Below are 23,077 nucleotides of genomic sequence, written 5' to 3'. Positions count from 1 at the left end.
ATATGTTTATTTGTACTTTCAATGCGGAATCTAATCATATATTTTAAAAATATTTTTTCGTGGGCAAAGGCGTCTTAATGAAGAAAAATCTAAATTTCTTCATTTCCATAAAAAGTAAGAAAAACTGTTTACATGTCAATATAAACTTTAATTTCTCAGCATCAAAATAAACCATGATTTTGATCATTGGGTGAAAGGGTTTCGGAGCCATAACAGTTTAAAGTTGCTAATTTTATGAAAATACGATACATTTAAATATTTTTAATTTAAACACTATGAAGTTCTGATGTGTCAAACTTTGCACAAAGCATTGTATCACAGTTGTCAACGGACAGAAAAAGTTTCATTGAATTTAAAAATTGCAAGGTCAATTTTCTCTATATTTCGGTCGATTTGAGATGGAATAGCCCATACAGAGCATTATTCCATTAAAAACTCGATTTTGGAAAATTGTAACATAGACCGTTATTCGGCCCAACGCTTCAATTACTGACTAGTTGTCTGAACGAGAAATATATGTAGTTTATTTTTTCACGGTTTTTCTTCCTTTCCTTTAAAATTCAATACTTCCAGCGTAAGACATGAGAGAAAATATTATTTTTGGCAGCGCACAAAGACGGCATTATTTGTAGGGCGAGTCTGGAGAAAAGAGCTGAACGCAGCCTCTGTCATAATGGGATACTATGTAATAATGAAGAAGCACTTGCGTTACTCAGATGTCACGTGCGTTTAGCGGTCATTCCCGTCGGATGCTTCGGCCGAAGAAAGTTCAATGTCACTCTCTCGTACCCTCTCGATTCTCCTTCGCCTCTTCTCTTTCTTCTCATCTCTAGTAACGCTATCTCTGTCTGCCGAGGTCGCCGGCCGGCTACAGGCTGTTTTGAGATGGAGGCCACGCTGCTTTATGGAGCATGACGAGTTTCCACCCTAAATAAAATAATAAATATAAACCTTGAAAACGAAAATTCCCCTATATTGTTCAGTTACAGAGAACAAAAAGACTGCTTAGTGACTGTACAAATAGTTTTACGTCTGTTTTCCTCCTCCCCGACTTCTAAACTCTTATGCCTATAAAAAAGTGATTTGAAAACTGAAAGTAAATAGACACAGCGACAAAAAAAATATGGCAAGCGTTGTGAATGTTTGCTCTCACAATATATTTTCGCAATCTCAATGTAAACAATCTATGAGATGATAATATGATCCATTGACCCCATAAATGTTTTCAACAGTTGAATGTAGTAGACGGAATTTTTTTTTTTGTTTTTATCAGGGCTATTGAGAAACCCAGTATTAGTAGGATGTTGACCCTACAAATAGCCTCAAATATTCCAGATTATAATGACGGTTCTTTAAAAGTATAACATGTCGTTACTATTTATGACTTATGACACAAAACTTAACGAATTTCGGAAGTGAATTTTCTAACAATATTTTAATGTACTCCAATATTTGATATCTCATTGAGTCTGCAGAAGTTATATAGGACACTACGAGACACTTAAGACCCTAAAGAAGATACGGTGGAATAAAAATGACAGGGGGAATTGAAGTATTCTGAGAAAACATCTATATATATAATTTGAACTGGTAATGGAAATTACGGGAAAACGGCTGAACGCATTTTAATAAATGGCCCCTCATTTTGAAGCTTGGAACCCAACGTTTTTCGAAAAAATAGTAGTTTTCAGTGAAATGTCAATTTTCCTACATAATTTTCCTATTTTCCAAAATCCATCTGTCGTCAGTTTTGAGAACTAGCTAATTGCATTCAGGAGAAGCGAAGCGAGCATCAAGTCGGCCGTGTAGCATTTCAGAATAAAACAAAACACACACTACAGTAAACAATATTACACGAAGGCCATGATCTGCAAGAATGCTGACATATTTAGAGATCCAATTAAATTGGTTATTAAAAACTTAACTTACTAAAAATAATTTACAGGTTCGATTCTGTGGTGTGTAATTTTCTGGGTACAGCTGTGTATTGGATATTAAAAACTACAAAACTTGAGGTGGTTTGATGACATTATTACTATTAGAAATGAAATATTATTGTAGTTAATGCCATGATGTGACTATTTTTCATTAATTATACATATTAATGCTATATTGATGATATGAAAGTGAAACGTTTTGGGGTTATATAAGTAGATGTAGAGAATAACTTAAATTAGATTTTGATTTCTATATTTTACTGAGTGGCGGCTATATAGTATATGTTACTGGAAGCTATAAAACTTACGTAAGATAATAATATTATTAAAAATCAAATATTTTTATAGTTATTAATCAAGTGGGGTTGGGTCTTTTTCATATATATAATGGCGGTGTGGTGTAGATATTTATATGCGTGGTTCTCTTCAGTATTGGCTCGAGAGAGAGTATCTTTCATTACTATGGAAGCAAATAACTTTCAGAATGTCTGGTATTCTTCATTGAAAATAAATCTTAAAAATGTTTATTTGAACGTCTAATGAACTTAGTTTGCAGCATTTGCTGCACAAGCCACTAGTATTGTATAACAGCCGCTTAATGTGTCGTAGCAAATGCTTGGAATCGAATCACAGATTATTTAGCTAGAAGCCCTTAGCTGACTGAGCTCCGACTAGGTCAGAAGAGTCTTGTAGTACTGGGAGTTGTGTGTTTGACTCCCAGACACACTATCGTTTGAAATTTCATTTAAAATTAAGCAATTAGCAACATCTCGAATCTAGAATTACCCTTTTCCTGATGATCTATAGGCCTATGCCACCTTTGAGGACCTTACCTCAGCTGGTGGCTTTTCACTCAAGGTAACAGTGGATCGATCCCACGTTAGTTATTTGAGATTTGTGATGGCCGTGAATAGATTTACCTCGAGTACGATGTTTTCGTCTTGCATACTCATTAAACCATTGCTCCATTGTTGTATCATCATCTCATCGTCCTTAAATATAATAAATTTGTAAATGAAAGAAACGTTAAATAAAGAATTTTAATTGTAATTTTTAGTCGTGTTCATATTCCCGATGAGGAAAAGTAAAACCTTGGTAAGAGACTTCTTTGATCTTACCCACTCACTGTTTTCTCTTCTTAGACTTTGTCTTACCCACCAAACCAGAGGCGGCAATTCAGAAGATGTTGACTCAGTCTTTTTGTTCAGCACTTCGAAAGACTCCTTCTCTATTCTGGCTGTCTCAGCTTTTTTACGACTTCGGTTTTTTTTCTTTAGAATTCTATTCTTGTCTTAAGGCCATCAAATCGTGCCTTCCTCTGCTCAAAAGAATACAGTAGCGTACAAATAGATTAGTAATTATAAGTAAAAGTAAAAACAATCACATATTCAATATTAAAATAGGCAAGACTAATTAAACAATTGTCTAAGAACATTATAATTTAATCAGAAGTTAAGAAAAAAATATATATACAAATTAAATATTACAGAAAAAAACAATTAATTGGGTGATAATTTATATCTATAACACTCAAAGAATATTATAAATCAGCAAGACTATTACACTAGGCCTATTACTACGTCATACTACTTTTGACCAATAACGAAACGACGTGTTTCAACCTATCATGGCTGCCTATCCTATAATTTTATCACCTCTCTAGCGCTTGTTTTTATCACCTCGCTAGCATTTGTTTCTTTTTTTGCCAGCATTGTACTTTCAATAATTGTACCTTTCAAATGATTCATGTTTTATTTCATCATCCTTAATTAAAACATTTCTATCATTTATCTTGTTTATATTACTCTATTTAGGCTATGTTGTAGCTTCTGCTGTATGAGATTGTGGGTAGTTACGTATTAAATTGTTTAACGTATATTGATAATTGAAGTTGAATGCAACTCTTTTAACAAAAATGAAATTGGATCAACAAATCCTCCTTGACTTGTAAGCGTCCATAGAGTTCAATGAAGATTGTATAGTTGGCACAACTGGTAACAAGAGAACAGCTAATCATAACGCACTACTGCCATCTAGCGGAATATTTGTAATGATGAGATGGTACAATAATACACTTTCAAGTCAGTTTAGTATTCAGTAAGTCAATTAATATTTTATTGTATTAGAGTACTTTATTTCTTCTAATGTTTATATACTTTCTTGCAGTCGTGTAATAGTCAATTAAATCCCACTCGCGTTTTGATTTTCTCTAGATGAATCAAAATCTCTGGTGAGATTACTGTAGATGAAACTTAACATAGTAGATATAATTATAGGAACTGAATTATTCAGAGATCAATATACGTTTGTACATACTTATATGTGCCGATATACTGAATGACAAATGGTGTAATCTTTTGCCAGAAAATACAGAAAAATGACTTCTCTTCTACTAGAGCAACTGTTGAGGAAGAACTTTTTTTGTTCTCTTCACTGTAAAAAATTGAGTTACCTAATTCTTCCATTCGGGGAAGAATTGATGATGGTGACAACAATTCAGTTGTGCAAATTTGTTGTATTTTATTTGGAAGCATATTAAATACAGATAAATCCTATTAATCTCTAAAGGTTTATTTTGTATGAACCTGCTCCAAATGGTATAGAAACGAAGATATTTTAACATTGAAATATATATTTCATAGTTTTATATTTTGTCAAAATACATAAATAATTAGCAAAATTTTCTTTATATTGTGCCCCCGACTCTAATAATAATAATAATAATAATAATAATAATAATAATAATACTTAATTACTGGCGTTTAAGGAACCCGGAGGTTCATTGCCGCCATCGGTCCCTATCGTGAGCAAGATTAATCCATTCTCTATCATCATATCCCACCTCCCTCAAATCCATTTTAATATTATCTTCCCATCTACGTCTCGGCCTCCCTAAAAGTCTTTTTCCCTCCGGCCTCCCAACTAACACTCTATATGCATTTCTGGATTCGCCCATACGTGCTACATGCCCTGCCCATTTAAACGTCTGGATTTAATGTTCTAATTTTGTCAGATGACGAATACAATGCGTGCAGTTCTGTGTTGTGCAACTTTCTCCATTCTCCTGTAACTTCATCCCTCTTACCCCAAATATTTTCCTAAGCACCTTATTCCCAAACACCCTCAACCTATGTTCCTCTCTCAAAGTGAGAGTCCAAGTTTCATAACCGTAAAGAACAACCGGTAATGTTTTATAAATTCTAACTTTCAGATTTTTTGACAGCAAACTGGATGATAAAAGCTTCTCAACCGAATAATAACAGGCATTGCCCATATTTATTCTGTGCTTAATTTCCTCCCGAGTATCATTTATATTTGTTACTGTTGCTCCAAGATATTTTAACTTCTCCACCTCTTCAAAAGATAAATGTCCAATTTTTACATTTCCATTTCGTACAATATTCTCGTCACGAGACATAATCATATAAATAATAATAAGCCGATAAGGAGTGGTCCTCCAGTTTGGGGGTTGGGCGAAGGGCTAACAATAACAACCCATCGCCGTAAAAAACAGCTTGTTACGAATCCTTCTAATAATAATAATAATAATAATAATAATAATAATACATAAGTAGAAGTGGACCGAGTACTGAATAAAACAAATTAACCTGACCTACGCCAGACGACGATCGGGCTGTCAATAGAAACCGGCAGGAAGGGCCGATCGCTTTTCTCACGTCCTGCTCGACTTGCTACTTCCACATTCTCCTTTCTTCTCGGAATACCTGTACTTTTCTTTCTTCGCTCTGAAGTGGATTCATGGTCGGTCATCGGTTTCTGTACCACTGGGGTAAGTGACTCGCTCTGACCTCGCTTCTAAAATATATGTATAACCGAGACGAAGGTAGCCGAGTTTGCCCGAGCCACCTTCGGTTTGTTACTACTGATGTTAGTGTTGATGTGTGGGTCAGTGGCCCGAAGAAACCTCTTCTCCAGATGAAGTGGCGTTGTACCGCCGTCGGTCATCGAAGAGGAGGAATGTGGAGTCCTCGAGGGCTGCAAGGAAGAGCAGTGAGAGAGACAGTGGTTTGAGAGAACAGGTCGCAGCGGCGCGGCGCGGCGGCGAGAAGTGGAGTGAGTGAACAGCTTCACTGCGCTCTTGTGCCAGATAAAAATTGGGACTCTACCGAATAACCGCATTCGACATGACACGAAATCATCTCAAATGTTTTGCGACATTTTTGCACCGAATTGCGGAGGTTTTGGAAAATGTAATGCAGCCATGAACACACACAATAAATTCAGTGCCAATACTGAATTGTTATAAATCTGGCCGTAAGACGTTTGGGGCGAATTATCTAAAACACGTACATTTTGGGCCGATCTAGACGGGACGTCTGGAGCTAAGTATGGAACTGTAGTGGAGGACTTTGGGGCGAATTATCTAAAACACGTACATTTTGGGCCGATCTAGACGGGACGTCTGGAGCTAAGTATGGAACTGTAGTGGAGGACTTTGGGGCGAATTATCTAAAACACGTACATTTTGGGCCGATCTAGACGGGACGTCTGGAGCTAAGTATGGAACTGTAGTGGAGGACTTTGGGGCGAATTATCTAAAACACGTACATTTTGGGCCGATCTAGACGGGACGTCTGAGGCTAAGTATGGAACTGTAGTGGAGGACTTTGGGGCGAATTATCTAAAACACGTACATTTTGGGCCGATCTAGACGAGACGTCTGGGGCTAAGTATGGAACTGTAGTGGAGGACTTTGGGGCGAATTATCTAAAACACGTACATTTTGGGCCGATCTAGACGAGACGTCTGGGACTAAGTATGGAACTGTAGTGGAGGACTTTGGGGCGAATTATCTAAAACACGTACATTTTGGGCCGATCTAGACGGGACGTCTGGAGCTAAGTATGGAACTGTAGTGGATGACTTTGGGGCGAATTATCTAAAACACATACATTTTGGGCCGATCTAGACGGGACGTCTGGGGCTAAATATGGAACTGTAGTGGAGGACTTTGGGGCGAATTATCTAAAACACGTAAATTTTGGGCCGATCTAGACGGGACGTCTGGAGCTAAGTATGGAACTATAGTAGAGGACTTTGGGGCGAATTATCTAAAACACGTACATTTTGGGCCGATCTAGACAGGACGTCTAGGCTAAGTATGTAACTGTAGTGGAAGACGTTTCGGGCGAATTATCTAAAACACGTAAATTTTGGGCCGATCTAGACGGGACGTCCGGGGCTAAGTATGGAACTGTAGTGGAAGACGTTGGGGCGAATTATCTAAAACACGTAAATTTTGGGCCGATCTAGACAGAACGTCTGAGGCTAAGTATGTAACTGTAGTGGAAGACGTTTGGGGCGAATTATCTAAACACGTGCATTTTGGGCCGGTCTAGACAGGACGTCTGAGGCTAAGTATGTAACTGTAGTGTAAGACGTTTGGGGAGAATTAACTAAACACGTGCATTTTGGCCCGATCAAGACAGGACGTTGGGGCGAATTATCTAAAACACATACATTTTGGGCCAAACTAGACAGGACGTCTGGCGCTAAGTATGTAACTGTAGTGGAGGACGTTTAGGGCGAATTATCTAAACACGTACATTTTGGGCCAAACTAGATGGGACGTCTGGCGCTAAGTATGTAACTAGTGGAGGACGTTTAGGGCGAATTATCTAAAACACATACATTTTGGGCCAAACTAGACAGGACGTCTGGCGCTAAGTATGTGACTGTAGTGGAGGAAGTTTAGGGCGAATTATCTAAACACGTACATTTTGGGCCGATCAAGACAGGACGTTTGGGGCGAATTATCTAAAACACATTTTGGGCCGAACTAGACAGGATGTCTGGCGCTAAGTATGTAACTGTAGTGAAGGACCTTTAGGGCGAATTATCTAAGCACATACATTTGTGGCCGATCTAGACAGGACGTCTGGGCTAAGTATGTAATTGTAGTGGAGGACATTTGAGGCGATGTAAACAGCATTTTCCCTCTAATTTTATGCAGACTTGGGACTTCCAAGACACAGTTTATGAGCTTGGTAAGATTGAAAAATTCATTGATTAAAGTTCACGTTAACACTTTGTTTGTTAAAAACATAAAATTGTTTTAGTCACACGTTAAAAAGTGTTAAAATTTTTTAAATTGTTGTTTATATGAAATGTTTACTAATTAAATTTGTGAACATTAATTTGAATTGAGTTTGAATATTAATAAAATATATAGGTTATGGAATATGATTTTTGATATATTTTTCCGACCTATTCATTACACCCTAGCATTTGTTGTATTCTTGCGTGAGAAATTTTTGTAACGTTATTTTGCTATTTTTGTAGTCATTCCAGCTGTCGATCACAAAAATCTGCTTTCCTATTTCCGCGTTCCTTTGAACAATGAATATGTTTTGGGAAATGGAATTAAGTTTTAATTTTGCCTCTGCCTTTGTGAATGAAAGGACATCAATAACTTTGTGTACTTTGAGATATGGATAGTAGAACTGCGCATTGAAGTGACTGTGGATTTCTTCTGGCCTATATGTTGTTGTTTTCTTATGGTCATGTTTACCCCAGTGGTGAAGTTACCCCAGTTTATGGAAAATAGATAATTAAAGAGAAAGGGAGTACTCCACGCGATACATAGGCCTACTCTATAAGGACTTCCCTAAAAATCTCTGTCCCAGAGTTAAATTCGCCACGTCAGCCTTTCAACCTCCCTACTTGGTGCTGACATATAAGGCTTAAATTAGTGCCAACTACTGACCTAAACAACGCACTGGCTTGCTGAGTAATATCCTCCCACACGTCGCTGCAGTGCTCGAATTTCTTGCAACACAACATACAGGCCCGAACAATGGAGGCGAGTTATCGCACATCGTGACCGGTTCCGTGTTTTGTTAGGTGCCGCGGCGTCTTCATCTTTGTTTCGTTCAGCCCAAGTTCAAGGCTCTTTCCGGTCATACTCTGCCCCTCACGTCCTCTCAAACCCGTGACTGACATTTACAGAAACAAGCCACTGTCAATGTGACAGTGACTCATAATTATAACACACTACGGATGCTCAGAATAAAAGTTCCATTTATGACACACTGCGCATGCTCAGTATTCCAATTCCCAGCTGTAACTCACTGCGCATGCTCAGTGTTCCAAGTTCAAGTTTTAAAAGACTGCGCATGCTCAGTATCACGTTACATTTATAACACACTGCGCATGCTCAGTATCCCAAGTTACAGTTTTAACACACTGCGCATGCTACAGTTTTAACACACTGCGCATGCTCAGTATCCCAAGTTACAGTTATAACACACTGCGCATGCTCAGTATCCCAAGTTACAGTTATAACACACTGCGCATGATCAGTAATCCAAGTTACAGTTATAACACACTGCGCATGCTCAGTATCTCAAGTTACAGTTATAACACACTGCGCATGCTCAGTATCTCAAGTTACAGTTATAACACACTGCGCATGCTCAGTATCCCAAGTTACAGTTATAACACACTGCGCATGCTCAGTATCTCAAGTTACAGTTATAACTCACTGCGCATGCTCAGAATCCCAAGTTACAGTTATAACACACTGCGCATGCTCAGTATCCCAAGTTACAGTTATAACACACTGCGCATGATCAGTAATCCAAGTTACAGTTATAACACACTGCGCATGCTCAGTATCTCAAGTTACAGTTATAACACACTGCGCATGCTCAGTATCTCAAGTTACAGTTATAACACACTGCGCATGCTCAGTATCCCAAGTTACAGTTTTAACACACTGCGCATGCTCAGTATCCTAAGTTACAGTTATAACACACTGCGCATGCTCAGTATCCCAAGTTATAGTTATAACACACTGCGCATGCTCAGTATCCCAAGTTGCAGTTATAACACACTGCGCATGCTCAGTATCCCAAGTTACAGTTATAACACACTGCGCATGCTCAGTATTCCAAGTTACAGTTATAACACACTGCGCATGCTCAGTATCCCAAGTTACAGTTATAACACACTGCGCATGCTCAGTATTCCAAGTTACAGTTATAACACACTGCGCATGCTCAGTATCCCAAGTTATAGTTATAACACACTGCGCATGCTCAGTATTCTAAGTTACAGTTATAACACACTGCGCATGCTCAGTATCCCAAGTTATAGTTATAACACACTGCGCATGCTCAGTATCCCAAGTTATAGTTATAACACACTGCGCATGCTCAGTATCCCAAGTTATAGTTATAACACACTGCGCATGCTCAGTATCCCAAGTTACAGTTATAACACACTGCGCATGCTCAGTATCCCAAGTTGCAGTTATAACACACTGCGCATGCTCAGTATCCCAAGTTGCAGTTATAACACACTGCGCATGCTCAGTATCCCAAGTTACAGTTATAACACACTGCGCATGCTCAGTATCCAAAGTTACAGTTATAACACACTGCGCATGCTCAGTATCCCAAGTTGCAGTTATAACACACTGCGCATGCTCAGTATCCCAAGTTACAGTTATAACACACTGCGCATGCTCAGTATCCCAAGTTATAGTTATAACACACTGCGCATGCTCAGTATCCCAAGTTACAGTTATAACACACTGCGCATGCTCAGTATTCCAAGTTACAGTTATAACACACTGCGCATGCTCAGTATCCCAAGTTATAGTTATAACACACTGCGCATGCTCAGTATTCTAAGTTACAGTTATAACACACTGCGCATGCTCAGTATCCCAAGTTATAGTTATAACACACTGCGCATGCTCAGTATCCCAAGTTATAGTTATAACACACTGCGCATGCTCAGTATTCCAAGTTATAGTTATAACACACTGCGCATGCTCAGTATTCCAAGTTATAGTTATAACACACTGCGCATGCTCAGTATCCCAAGTTATAGTTATAACACACTGCGCATGCTCAGTATCCCAAGTTATAGTTATAACACACTGCGCATGCTCAGTATCCCAAGTTATAGTTATAACACACTGCGCATGCTCAGTATTCCAAGTTATAGTTATAACACACTGCGCATGCTCAGTATTCCAAGTTATAGTTATAACACACTGCGCATGCTCAGTATCCCAAGTTATAGTTATAACACACTGCGCATGCTCAGTATCCCAAGTTATAGTTATAACACACTGCGCATGCTCAGTATCCCAAGTTATAGTTATAACACACTGCGCATGCTCAGTATTCCAAGTTACAGTTATAACACACTGCGCATCAGCTTAGAAATTTAGAACTACAGAATGGATGAAAGTAAAGACATGTATTTTCTTCTAACTGTAGCAGGCGATTGGACAACTCTATGCGAATGAAAATTGGTGGAGAGTCATTTTATACCTTAAGCAATATTTAAAGATATAAAAGGGATATCGTAATTTTTAACAAAAAATAACAAATTTTCATCTTAGTGTATCCTTAAATTTGACCTTAAATATAGAATTGCATTGCATATCCTGTTTGAAGTCATTACGAAGGAATCTCCATTTAAGAAATGAAAACAAAATAGACGTTAAGAAGATATTTAATGAAATCTGCTGTATGCAATAGATATGAAATTCGTAATCAAGTTAAAATATAAAGAAAAAGTACAGACTAACATGGTAAATTAATTTTTTACGTTAAGTGCAAGCATATGCATAATGAGTCCATCAGTAGTGAAAATTTAGAGAATTTATTGGCACAGAGGAAATGTTAGTATAGAGTGGACGAATGACAAAGAACTTTCCCTTGACTTAAAATGGTTCAGACATCTGAAAGCGACGTGCAATAGTACTGTAGTATATAAGTAGAGAATTGTGCAATACACAAGAGAGGGCGAGAAATACATACTGTATTTAGAGCAATGGAGAAGTGAGGATTGAATGGAGAGTGTTATGGAGACGGGAAAACGTCAAGTGTTATACAAACATGCCTTGGAACGTTACATAAGGTAATATTTAATAAACTTAAGCGTATTCATGATAAAGGAATGAGGCCGATAAATAAGAATACGATACATAGAATTATATGCAGACTGACATTGCTTTGATTATGAAGTCTGATAGCTGAATGGTAAAACCTTTAAAATGGTTTTCCTGATAGTTGATATATTTTTCTCATACAGTCTCGATTCTTCGGAAATGAAATACAATGGAAAGGGAAACTGGAGCCAATCCATTTGCAGTGGAAACACAGGAAAAGGACGTACACATTTCTACTTCCAGGGGCCTCTATGTTGTACACAAAAAGGGGCACTGTTGTGTGAATATCGTCAGGTACGCCAAAAGGGTGCTGTAGCCTCCGGACTACAAAGGGTAGGAAAAAAGTTTCCTCGCGGAGTTTGATGAACTATCCAAGGTCCCGAAGGGTCATTTACCCAAATCCTTGAAAATATCACATTTCTCGTGAAACTATTCGTCGTACTTCCCAATGTGTTTCGAATATGATCTAGCTTCAGAAAAGTCAGATTGCTTCGTATTTATAAAGACAATAGAATTATTATTTGTACCGGTATTAAAATTGTTAACCATTTAGCGTCTCTGTAAACTGAGTATTTGCCTTATTCAGAGCTTACGCCTTATTTTAGTTGATCTAACCTGCAAATTAATTTCATAATAATTGCTCACATTTCGACTTCGTATATCCAGGTTGATTCTGTTGGATTATTTCACAATATTTTATGTGAATTGGCCTATACTTTACTTTAAGCGTTAGGTTTTTTAATTAGTGTCCGGTCTCACATCTGTGAGTTGCGAGCCTGAAATAGGCGTTCACAGTCGATATGGATGATTATTCATGCGACTTATTAGCAATTCATCTTTATTTTTCTAGACTTCGAAAAAGCCTTTGGCAGAGTCAAAAGACTTGTATTACCTATGGGAAATTTAAAAAAAAAAATCCAAGGCACCTTATAATATTATTATAAAAAAGCTTATAGCCTTTTTAAAACTAAACCTTGTATCGAATTCGCGCTAGAATATGCCATTAGGAAAGTTCAGGATAACAGGCAGGGTTTGGAATTGAACGGGTTACATCAGCTTCTTGTCTATGCGGATGACGTGAATATATTAGGAGAAAATACACAAACGATTAGGGAAAACACGGAAATTTTATTTGAAGTAAGTAGAGCGATCGGTTTGGAAGTAAATCCCGAAAAGACAAAGTATATGATTATGTCTCGTGACCAGAATATTGTACGAAATGGAAATATAAAAATTGGAGATTTATCCTTCGAAGAGGTGGAAAAATTCAAATATCTTGGAGCAACAGTAACAAATATAAATGACACTCGGGAGGAAATTAAACGCAGAATAAATATGGGAAATGCGTGTTATTATTCGGTTGAGAAGCTCTTATCATCCAGTCTGCTGTCCAAAAATCTGAAAGTTAGAATTTATAAAACAGTTATATTACCGGTTCTTCTGTATGGTTGTGAAACTTGGACTCTCACTCTGAGAGAGGAACATAGGTTCAGGGTGTTTGAGAATAAGGTGCTTAGGAAAATATTTGGGGCTAAGCGGGATGAAGTTACAGGAGAATGGAGAAAGTTACACAACACAGAACTGCACGCATTGTATTCTTCACGTGACATAATTAGGAACATTAAATCCAGACATTTGAGATGGGCAGGGCATGTAGCACGTATGGGCGAATCCAGAAATGCATATAGAGTGTTAGTTGGGAGACCGGAGGGAAAAAGACCTTTAGGGAGGCCGAGACGTAGATGGGAGGATAATATTAAAATGGATTTGAGGGAGGTGGGGTATGATGATAGAGACTGGATTAATCTTGCACCGGATAGGGACCGCTGGCGTGCTTATGTGAGGGCGGCAATGAACCTTCGGGTTCCTTAAAAGCCATTTGTAAGTAAGTAAGTAAGTAAACTTTGTATCGAAACAGATCGCATCTCTCAAATAATGCCTAAAAAGAACAAGGCAAAGTAAACAAAGGGCAGATAAGTCCCCACTTGACTCTCTGCAACCAATTCTTCCAAATTATCAAGAGACTAAGTGAGAATAAATAGGGTATAAAGAGTGATTTTGATCCTATCTTTTTCCTTGATTAAAAAGTGTGTCATAATTAATTTATCCCTGCCTCTACCTTCGATTGCTTGTAACTTACACGATCTCCAATGAATAAATTACGGTTGGCATATTTACAAGATGAAACATAACCTTCCCTCTTCTTGGTAACAATTTTCATAGCTCGGGATCACCCATCCGTTGTGTAGTAAACAGGAACGGGCAGCGTAATTTACGGTTTCGTAGTTCTTAGAAATAGGAGTTACTCTCTTAAAAAGCTAGTCTTAGCCCGTATTTGAAGAACTGGGTTGGACTGGGTCATGGAACTTACCTTCTCTGCTTCTCTTATAATTTATCCCGTTTTCTTCTCTGGTAAATAGGCTATATTATTATTATTATTATTATTATTATTATTATTATTATTATTATTATTATTATTATTATTATTATTATTATTATTCGCAACGTGGTAAAGAATTGGATTGTTAGGAGACCCCTGAAGTGTATGAGAAATTTGCCATGTTCATGACTGCCAAAATATAAACTTATCACGTTAATATTTTTCTTTAATTTCAAATAGTTAACAAATCAGATCTTAATCTATCAAGATAAGTTAGAAACATGTACTGACTATATCAAAACGTGATTGTGTCGTAACATATTTCTTACAGATACATAAATGAATCCTCATCTTGGAATGTTAAGAAATAGGTTCTCTTACTCACTTACTTACAAATGGCTTTTAAGGAACCCGTATGTTCACTGCCGTCCTCACATAAGCTCGCCATCGGTCCCTATCCTGTGCAAGATTAATCCAGTCTCTATCATCATATCCCACCTCCCTCAAATCCATTTTAATATTATCCTCCCATCTACGTCTCAGCCTCCCAAAGGTCTTTTTCGTAACCTTTACAAAATATTCCAATTTACATTGAATTACAGACAAGATTTTATTTTCTATGAAAGTTTCTGAATAATCTCACCATTCTATGATCTCTGAGAAGTAGTACAGTTTCTACCAAAATTTTAAGGAAACCCTTCAAAAATGGTTTCATTCCTGACTTTATAGTTATGTGAAACACCCTGATCTTTACACAGGGAACAAATGTTTGTGAAAAATGAAGCTTTTACTTTAAACGCAATCTATCTTTCAAACTGTGGATTACATAACAATTTTTCTGTTATGAAAATTTATTCAAAAATTACATTTTTTGTGGGAAAAAATTAACTACTTCAGAATGAGTGTAGCCTAGTTAGATCAATAAGTTTTGGGATAGAGTTAGGCGTATTTGAAATGTTTCTTGTGCAATTATCACATTTTATTTAAAAAAAATTGTGACAACTCGTTCAAGCATTGTAATCCAGATGTTTGTTTCTTTCATTTAGGAAAAATTACCAGTTTCTAAAATTCTCTTGAGTTTGAAATTCGCTGCAAATTGATCAGGGACCGCCACTGCCATTTATATCATAACATCGGGAGTTGGTAAAAACTTATCAATAAGCTTGTTCCCTCCATTTTTAGTAAATGGAGTTGTGGAGTTTCTTATAAGTGTGGAAAGATTAGATTTGTTCCTTGAAAAAAAGTGAAAATTGGTCCAAATTCATTGAGTATGGACATGAAGCGACAGATTATTGTAATGTGGAAGAATGGCTTGAGATAATATCTAACTCTATCCCAAAATTCATTGATATAAATACATCCATTCTAGAATAATTGTTTTTTTCCCTAAAACAATGTAATTTTTCAATAAATTTTAATAACAGAAGAATTGTTACATAATCCACAGTTTTAATGATAGATTAGATTTGCAGTAAAAACTTAATTTTTCACAGGAATTTGATCTCTTTATAAACATCAGGGGTTTTCACATAAGTATAAGGACAAAAGTGAAGAGGTGTCCTTCAACGTTTGATAGAAGCTGTAGAAAACTTCGGAATTATAGTCATGAGTTGCTTACATCATTATCTACATTTCCTGTCCGAGTTTATTTCTGCGCCCCCTATACGCTTTTGTGACATGGGCAGTTGTTACTGAAGAATGTACTCTTTATGAATTCGCTGACAGCTTTGGTCCAAGTTTTGTGATCTGTTGAACTCTATATAATTTTAGACACTTTTGCAATTTGATCTGATATGCTGAAGAGAGCAATCTGTGAGATTCTCTTGTTCCAACTTTGTACCAGTGGGAGGCTTTTATAAACAAATTACAGTGATGAAATAGGCGCCATGTTACTTTAATGTCATTTTGTCGAATGACGTTCAGAATGTTGTCCTTTGAGAACACCAAAAGGAAGTCTTCAGATATTTAAGATATACATGGAAGGGAGGTAAAAAAAAAAAAAACTTTGTCACTTTGTTTAGAAAGCAGTCGAGATCACGGGCATGTCTTTCAAAACTGTGCCAACTTTTAATTCCACAGTCTCGTGTGGAAGTGAACAGATGGTGATTCGAAGAAAAATTTTCTTCCTTTTTAACAGCAAAAAAAAAAAAAAAAAAAAAAAAAAAAACTCGTAACGTTCTAACTAAGTTAAATTCAAAATAAACACTCCATTGATCGTTACCCGTAATAACTTTCCAATGTAAACTTGGGTGCCTTATTCTTTATTTATTCAAGACTTCTGTCTGGCTAGAGGAGGGCTTGTTTCCTGGATTATTCATAGAGCCAACATACTCACAAAGACAGGATCGATAGATTTACGTCTAAAAACAATCACTCCTCTTTGCCTTTTTTCCCCTCTCTTCCCGAAGGTGTTACGTTGGTACAAATCCTCTTTCGTGCGTGGGTGTGACGTCACATTAATGTATAGCTAGTGAGCATGCAGTTAGGGCATATATACACGGCCATGTTTCCCGGGTTAACAGCCTCTTGTGTTACCATGGCAACGATAAGATGCCTTCAGCATCACCCCGCCTACCCGCGTAAACACAGCAGCTAAGGGATCAAGGGTTCAATGCCCGATTGTTGCGGCTGGTCTTTTACTGATAAAGTTTTTTTTTCTTTCTTTTCATCACATATTTGTTCTATTTTTCGTTTGGTCTTCACTCAATTTGTCTCTGTCGTGGAACAGTAGAGACTTGTATTCAAGAATTCTGCTGCTTCTCAGAGCATTGCTCTTTGTTCGAGACGTTTTCACTCTGAAAGGTCAGGGCGCGCGATACAACCGCAGAGTAAATACCGAATGAATACACAGAGATATCATCATTACGTAACACGTTCTTTGTAAGTTTATCTTCAATGATTTGTTCTCTGAATGTAATGCAAATACTTCTCCGAAACGATTTGATTTTGGGGTCGGTTTCCGAAAAGGTAAAATGACATAAATAACATAACAAACCATACGAGTGTCATTGACTCTCACTAGTATGTATGTATGTATGTATGTATGTATGTATGTATGTATGTATGTATGTATGTATGTATGTATGTATGTATGTATATATGTATGTAACAAAACTTTGTACATACACATATAACACTTTCCGAGTGATTCTCCATTCACCTCGAATATATTAAGGGATGAAATGGGTAAAATTTTTATTTTCTGCAGTTTTTAAGCTAGAGACTTAATTGTCTGTATACGCCAACCTATTGTTACTAGTATCAATGCCCCAAGTTTCATTAGTACCAGTTTAATGAGTTTGAATTGTTAAATAAATAAATGAATAGGTTATTGTTGAAAGGAACTAAGTCCACTTTTTAAAGTTCTGAGATAATCGAAAAAAACTGATTTGTGGATAATCTATCGAAGATTAAACCAAAATATATTGTACACATATATTTCATGTGTACAATATATTTTGGTTTAATCTTCGATAGATTATCCACAAATCAGTTTTTCATGTGTACAATATATTTTGGTTTAATCTTCGATAGATTATCCACAAATCAGTTTTTTTCGATTATCTCAAAACTTTAAAAAGTGGGCTTAGTTCCTTTCAACAATAACCGATTCAAATATATTTTTTTCAATTATCTATTCCCACAAAATGTAGGTTACAGACGTGAAAAAAAAACTATACGGCAGATTTGACATGCATATAATGTAACAGCAGATCCATAATTTTAATTTTTGAATATATATGTGACCTGAAAAGTTTAATCCAGTCAATTAAAAAATTGTATTTATATTTTTAGTGCCCTGATAGTAGTCTATATTTTATTTCCTTCAATTTTGAAAGATTTACTTGATCAAAAAAAAAAAAAAACTGCTGTAGTTTTGTCAACCATACTTTTCAGAACATGTAAAACAACTTCATTACTTGAAATTTGTTACAATGTATCAGCAGAATTTCAATTTTGAATGGACTGTTATGTGACCTGTAAAGTTTAATCCAGTCAATTAAAAAAGTTGTAATTATCTTAGTTACTGTATCTTTATTAGTTCCCGATAGTATATTTTATTTAATTTTTTTATTTCTTCAATTTTAAAAGTATTTACTTTGTCAAAAAAACTCTATAGTTTTCTCAGCGACACTTTTCAGAACATGTAAAGATTTCAATTTTATTGCTTGAAATTTGTTAAAGAACATATTTGAATGTAAATGCAGTAAAAATAAAAGTGTGGAAAAATGACTTTAAAATGTCGATTTTTCCGTCAAGAAAATCTGTTGTAATTGTGTGAAATATAACTAGAGCGTGGATTTTGTGGTTGACTACGTTGATAAAATTTGGCGAGTATATAAATGACAGGTCACTGATTGTTTTAAAAAACGAAAATGCTTTCCTTTTCCTCGAAAAATAATGAATTTGACCCATATCCTTCCTTAATCGACGATTTGGCTCTGTAGAAATTATAAATTCGACTGAAAGAAAAATATATATAAAAATTGTGGAGCATTTGTGCCTTCGAATTCTATTAACCAACATTTCTGATATTTAGTCATTGTAGAGAAACTGATGTAGCCTATTCCTTTCTGACAGGACTCGATCGTACTGAAATATTCAATTTGGATACTGTTGAAAATGTAATTTTTCGAGTCATGTTTCGGAAAACCAGCCTGAACTGTTTATTTCTGTATTGCTTATTGAAATACAGTAAGTACTTCTGTTGCAGAGGACTTTGTAAAAGTCACTTTTGAGCTGAAATCGTTTCTGGCAGGAAGGGAACTTTCTGTATTTTGCACTTTAGTGTGTAGCACAGCTGGGTTAGAACTAATCATGGCTTACTTTTTTTAAGGCTGAAAATCGAACCTGTTTTCTTTTTCTACGACTTTCCTTATATAAGATCTTAGTATTTCTTTTTTACGCCGCACCACTCGGGATAGACATAATAAACTTGTTATTATGAAGGTTAGACATATTTTGTGATGGACAGATCGTCTGTTGAGCAGATTTTTCCAGAGACTGTGTATTCCCCGTTCGTCATTTCATATTGAGCGAATATTTTCGCATCATAATCTAATTTACTCCGAACAGCTATAGTGAAACTCTTCCTTTCATTTCTTCTCCTATTGTGTTGCATTTATAAAAATTGGAGATTTATCCTTCGAAGAGGTGGAAAAATTTAAATATCTTGGAGCAACAGTAACAAATATAAATGACACTCGGGAGGAAATTAAACGCAGAATAAATATGAGAAATGCCTGTTATTATTCGGTTGAGAAGCTTTTGTCATCTAGTCTTCTGTCAAAAAATCTGAAAGTTAGAATTTACAAAACAGTTATATTACCGGTTGTTCTGTATGGTTGTGAAACTTGGACTCTCACTTTGAGAGAGAGGAACAGAGATTAAGGGTGTTTGAGAATAAGATTCTTAGAAAAAAATATTTGTGGCTAAGAGGGATGAAGTTACAGGAGAATGGAGAAAGTTACACAACGCAGAGCTGCACGCATTGTATACTTCACCTGACATAATTAGGAACATAAAATCCAGACGTTTGAGATGGGCAGAACATGTAGCACGTATGGGCGAATCCAGAAATGCATATAGAGTGTTAGTTGGGAAGCCGGAGGGAAAAAGACCTTTGGGGAGGCCGAGACGTAGATGGGAAGATAATATTAAAATGGATTTTTGGGAGGTGGGATATGATGGTAGAAACTGGATTAATCTTGCTCAGGATAGGGACCAATGGCGGGCTTATGTGAGGGCCGAACTGAACCTAGTGGTTCCTTAAAAGCCAATAAGTAAGTATTGTGTTCCATTTTGTGTTTCTTGTTTTAAGTATACTGTTTTGGAAAGTTTCTTGTTTTTTTTTTTCGTCCCCCATGCAAGACAACGGGACACGTAAATCTGCTACAGTCAAATTCCTGCGTATTTGTTCGCGTGTTCTACGAAGGGATGTTCCATTCCAACGCCTGCGTTTCTGGTACAGTGATGTTTGATCTAGTTTCCGTTATAATAGTTAAACCACCGTCACTTCCTGTATAACCCGTAGGAAGTACTTTTATTCTCACTTGATACTGTACAATTAAAACGTGCTCGAGTTTGTTGTGGCGCAACAATGAGGCCCGCGTCCTAACTCCCACAAAGCGTGCAGTTGGCCTTGGCCGCCGAACTGATCTGCCTATTGCCTAAGCCTGATCCGCTCTCGGCCTCTCCTTTCCTCTTTCCCCCTGTCCCATCTTCCCTCTCTGTTTCCAGCGCGCTTTGCTTTACTTGTCTGGGTAATTCAGTCAAGGTTCGGGGGCGTTGAACTGCCTTTCCTCTCTCTGCGTCCTTTTCATGCCCGGCCATAGCCCTCTGAAAACGTCGTACCGTACAAACCATGCGCCTGCCGCGGAGGGGTGCGGGGAATCGCGGGAGTGGGGGAACAAAATGTGGTAGTTGTTGTAGAGGTTAACCAATCCCGGCGTAGCTCGCAACTACGAACCTCGCTCCCATTGGTCGCGCGGCCGATTCTCTCTTCACTGGAGAACCTCATTGTTGTCAATGACCTCCAACTTTGAAAACTCGGGGTCTCTCGGCAGGCTTTAATATCTATATGAGCATGTGTATATATGCTCGCAAAAGCCTTTTACTACTAAAACTTGCCGGTCTGCTGTGTTATTTCCCCTCCTCGATCCTCCTTCCCCTTTTTTTCGCGTTTCTTTCTTTCTTTCTCTCTCACCTTCCTCGCTCTTCAATCACTATCCCTGTTTTCTGTAAATGAAAACGCTACAGCATTAAGGTTGAATATCGCGTGGGATGACGTTCAGGTAGAGACGTGGCCTGAACCTTATTTACTTCTCTCGCGCGCGGTCGACGACTCCGTCATTTCCAAGTCCTCCCATCATCGAGTCCACCACGGCTCCGAGTTGTTGCGGCACTTTCACTATCCATCGCGACTTCCACCGAGTCGGTAGTGCTACTCGAGAGGAAGGAAGAAGTGCCGTGACAGTATAGTGCCGGATCCCGCCACATGCACCCACGGCTCGCCAGTGTCTCGTGCAGTGCAGTGCGATGCGCCGGCTCCTGGGACTCATAGGGCCTCAAGATTTGTGAATGGTGAAAGTGCGTCGTCTTTCGTTGTGATCTGTGTCTACAAATCAAAGGATTACTTCGTGTTTAGTATCCGGCTTGGTATTTGAAGTGTAGTGACAATGATTGTGACAGAGAATATCCAGCAGTACCACCAAATCGCTTTCGAGATGCCAGCTGACCATCTACAAGTGCCGGAGTCCACGACTCCGGGTATTATGATGGACAGCACTGTCACATCGGTTCACAGAGAACCAGAACTCAAAATAGGTACATAACCTGCGGCCGTTCTACAGTCTTGCTCGCTCAAAGTTGTGTCTTAACTTTCACGTCTGTATTCTTCACGAACTGCTATTTTCTTAACTTAGAAAGCATGATGAAAATTATTCAGATTGTCAATTAATACAGATAATACAATATAATATTTGTTACTCAGTCAATGACAAATCTATGTAAAATAATGACTTATATTATATTGTCATTAAGTTTTATAAACATGAATTACATATTGCAAACGTTTTCGCCCATTCAGGCATCTTCAGGCACAATTATACAATATCTCAATATCAAACTATATAGTCATTACATTGGTGGTAGATAAACTGTTCAAAATTAATGAGGTACAACATCTCCATAATTAAAATGTAATATTACAGGTAATAAAAATAACACTTCGTTGTTTCTAATTTTAATATTATTTTAATTTTATGACCTGTAATATTACATTTTAATTATGGAGATGTTGTACATCATTAATTTTAAACTGTTTATCTACCACCAATGTAATGACTATATAGTTTGATATTGTATAATTGTGCCTGAAGATGCCTGAATGGGCGAAAACGTTTGCAATATGTAATTCATGTTTATAAAACTTAATGACAATATAATATAAGTCATTATTTTACATAGATTTGTCATTGACTGAGTAACAAATATTATATTGTATTATCTGCTATTTTCTTGTTATTAATTATGGCTTATTTATACAACTTCTCAAACATAATATTAAACTAAACCTACTCTAAAATTGGTTGTTAAATTAATTTTAATAGAACTGTCGCTGGACTAGAAAATGAGTTAGGTTTCAAATTTGATGTTTCAGTAACAGTTTTCATTCATTGTACTTAAACTTATACTTAACTTACTGGTAAATGTGACTTATTTATTTAGTTATTTTAAATATCTGTTACAATAGAGCTAGGCTACAATTCTGTAGTTCCAAAGCAAAAGGTGATATGTCAATTTTTGGCGAAAATGAGATTTTGTGATATTTGTGCATCGTGATGGTATCTTTATTGTGGAAAAAAATGACATACGTATATATTATTTTTCTCTCTATTCCATTGTTATGAAACGTGATATGATTTTATACATTTGTTCAAACTTTTAATCCTCGCTCCCGAAAAACTGCAAAAAAATCTTTTGCCTTGGAACCACATAATTATAGTAGCTACATACAAATTAATTCAAAATAAAATAGAACAAACGAGCTACCATAAACGAGAAAGAATACAATAAGCTAATACAAATAAAGTAAATAACAAAAATAACTTAAAATAAGAAAGAAATAGAAAGATAAAAATGATTAAAAAAGAGAAAGATATTTCTAAAAAATTAAGTACCGGTACTGAACATTATACATAGCTTAGTGCAGCCTACATATCAATAATATGGTGTAAGTACATTTTTAAATTCGGTATAAAAATAACCAAAATCGAAACACGTACATGCACATACATACATATCAGTACATTTTAATGTTACTTAAAC

At 36.7% G+C, this 23,077-nt stretch overlaps 1 protein-coding gene across 4 annotated transcripts in view; it reads left to right on the top strand.

The window, feature by feature from the left end:
• LOC138692632 (ecdysone-inducible protein E75-like) overlaps positions 1 to 23,077 on the top strand; it is a 465,297-nt gene that overhangs the window by 387,287 nt on the left and 54,933 nt on the right. Inside the window, exon 1 of one of the 4 annotated variants that reach the window (XM_069815696.1) lies at positions 21,212 to 21,574. The exons of the other annotated variants lie outside the window; for them this stretch is intronic. Coding sequence (XP_069671797.1) covers positions 21,427 to 21,574 — 148 coding nt within the window. The 5' untranslated portion in view covers positions 21,212 to 21,426. Of the gene's footprint in view, positions 1 to 21,211; positions 21,575 to 23,077 lie in introns of those variants that run through there. 4 annotated transcript variants of the gene reach the window in all.

Source organism: Periplaneta americana, chromosome 17 (assembly GCF_040183065.1).
Source record: "Periplaneta americana isolate PAMFEO1 chromosome 17, P.americana_PAMFEO1_priV1, whole genome shotgun sequence".
Lineage (NCBI taxonomy): Eukaryota > Metazoa > Arthropoda > Insecta > Blattodea > Blattidae > Periplaneta > Periplaneta americana.
This window is presented reverse-complemented; position numbering and strand designations above follow the sequence as displayed.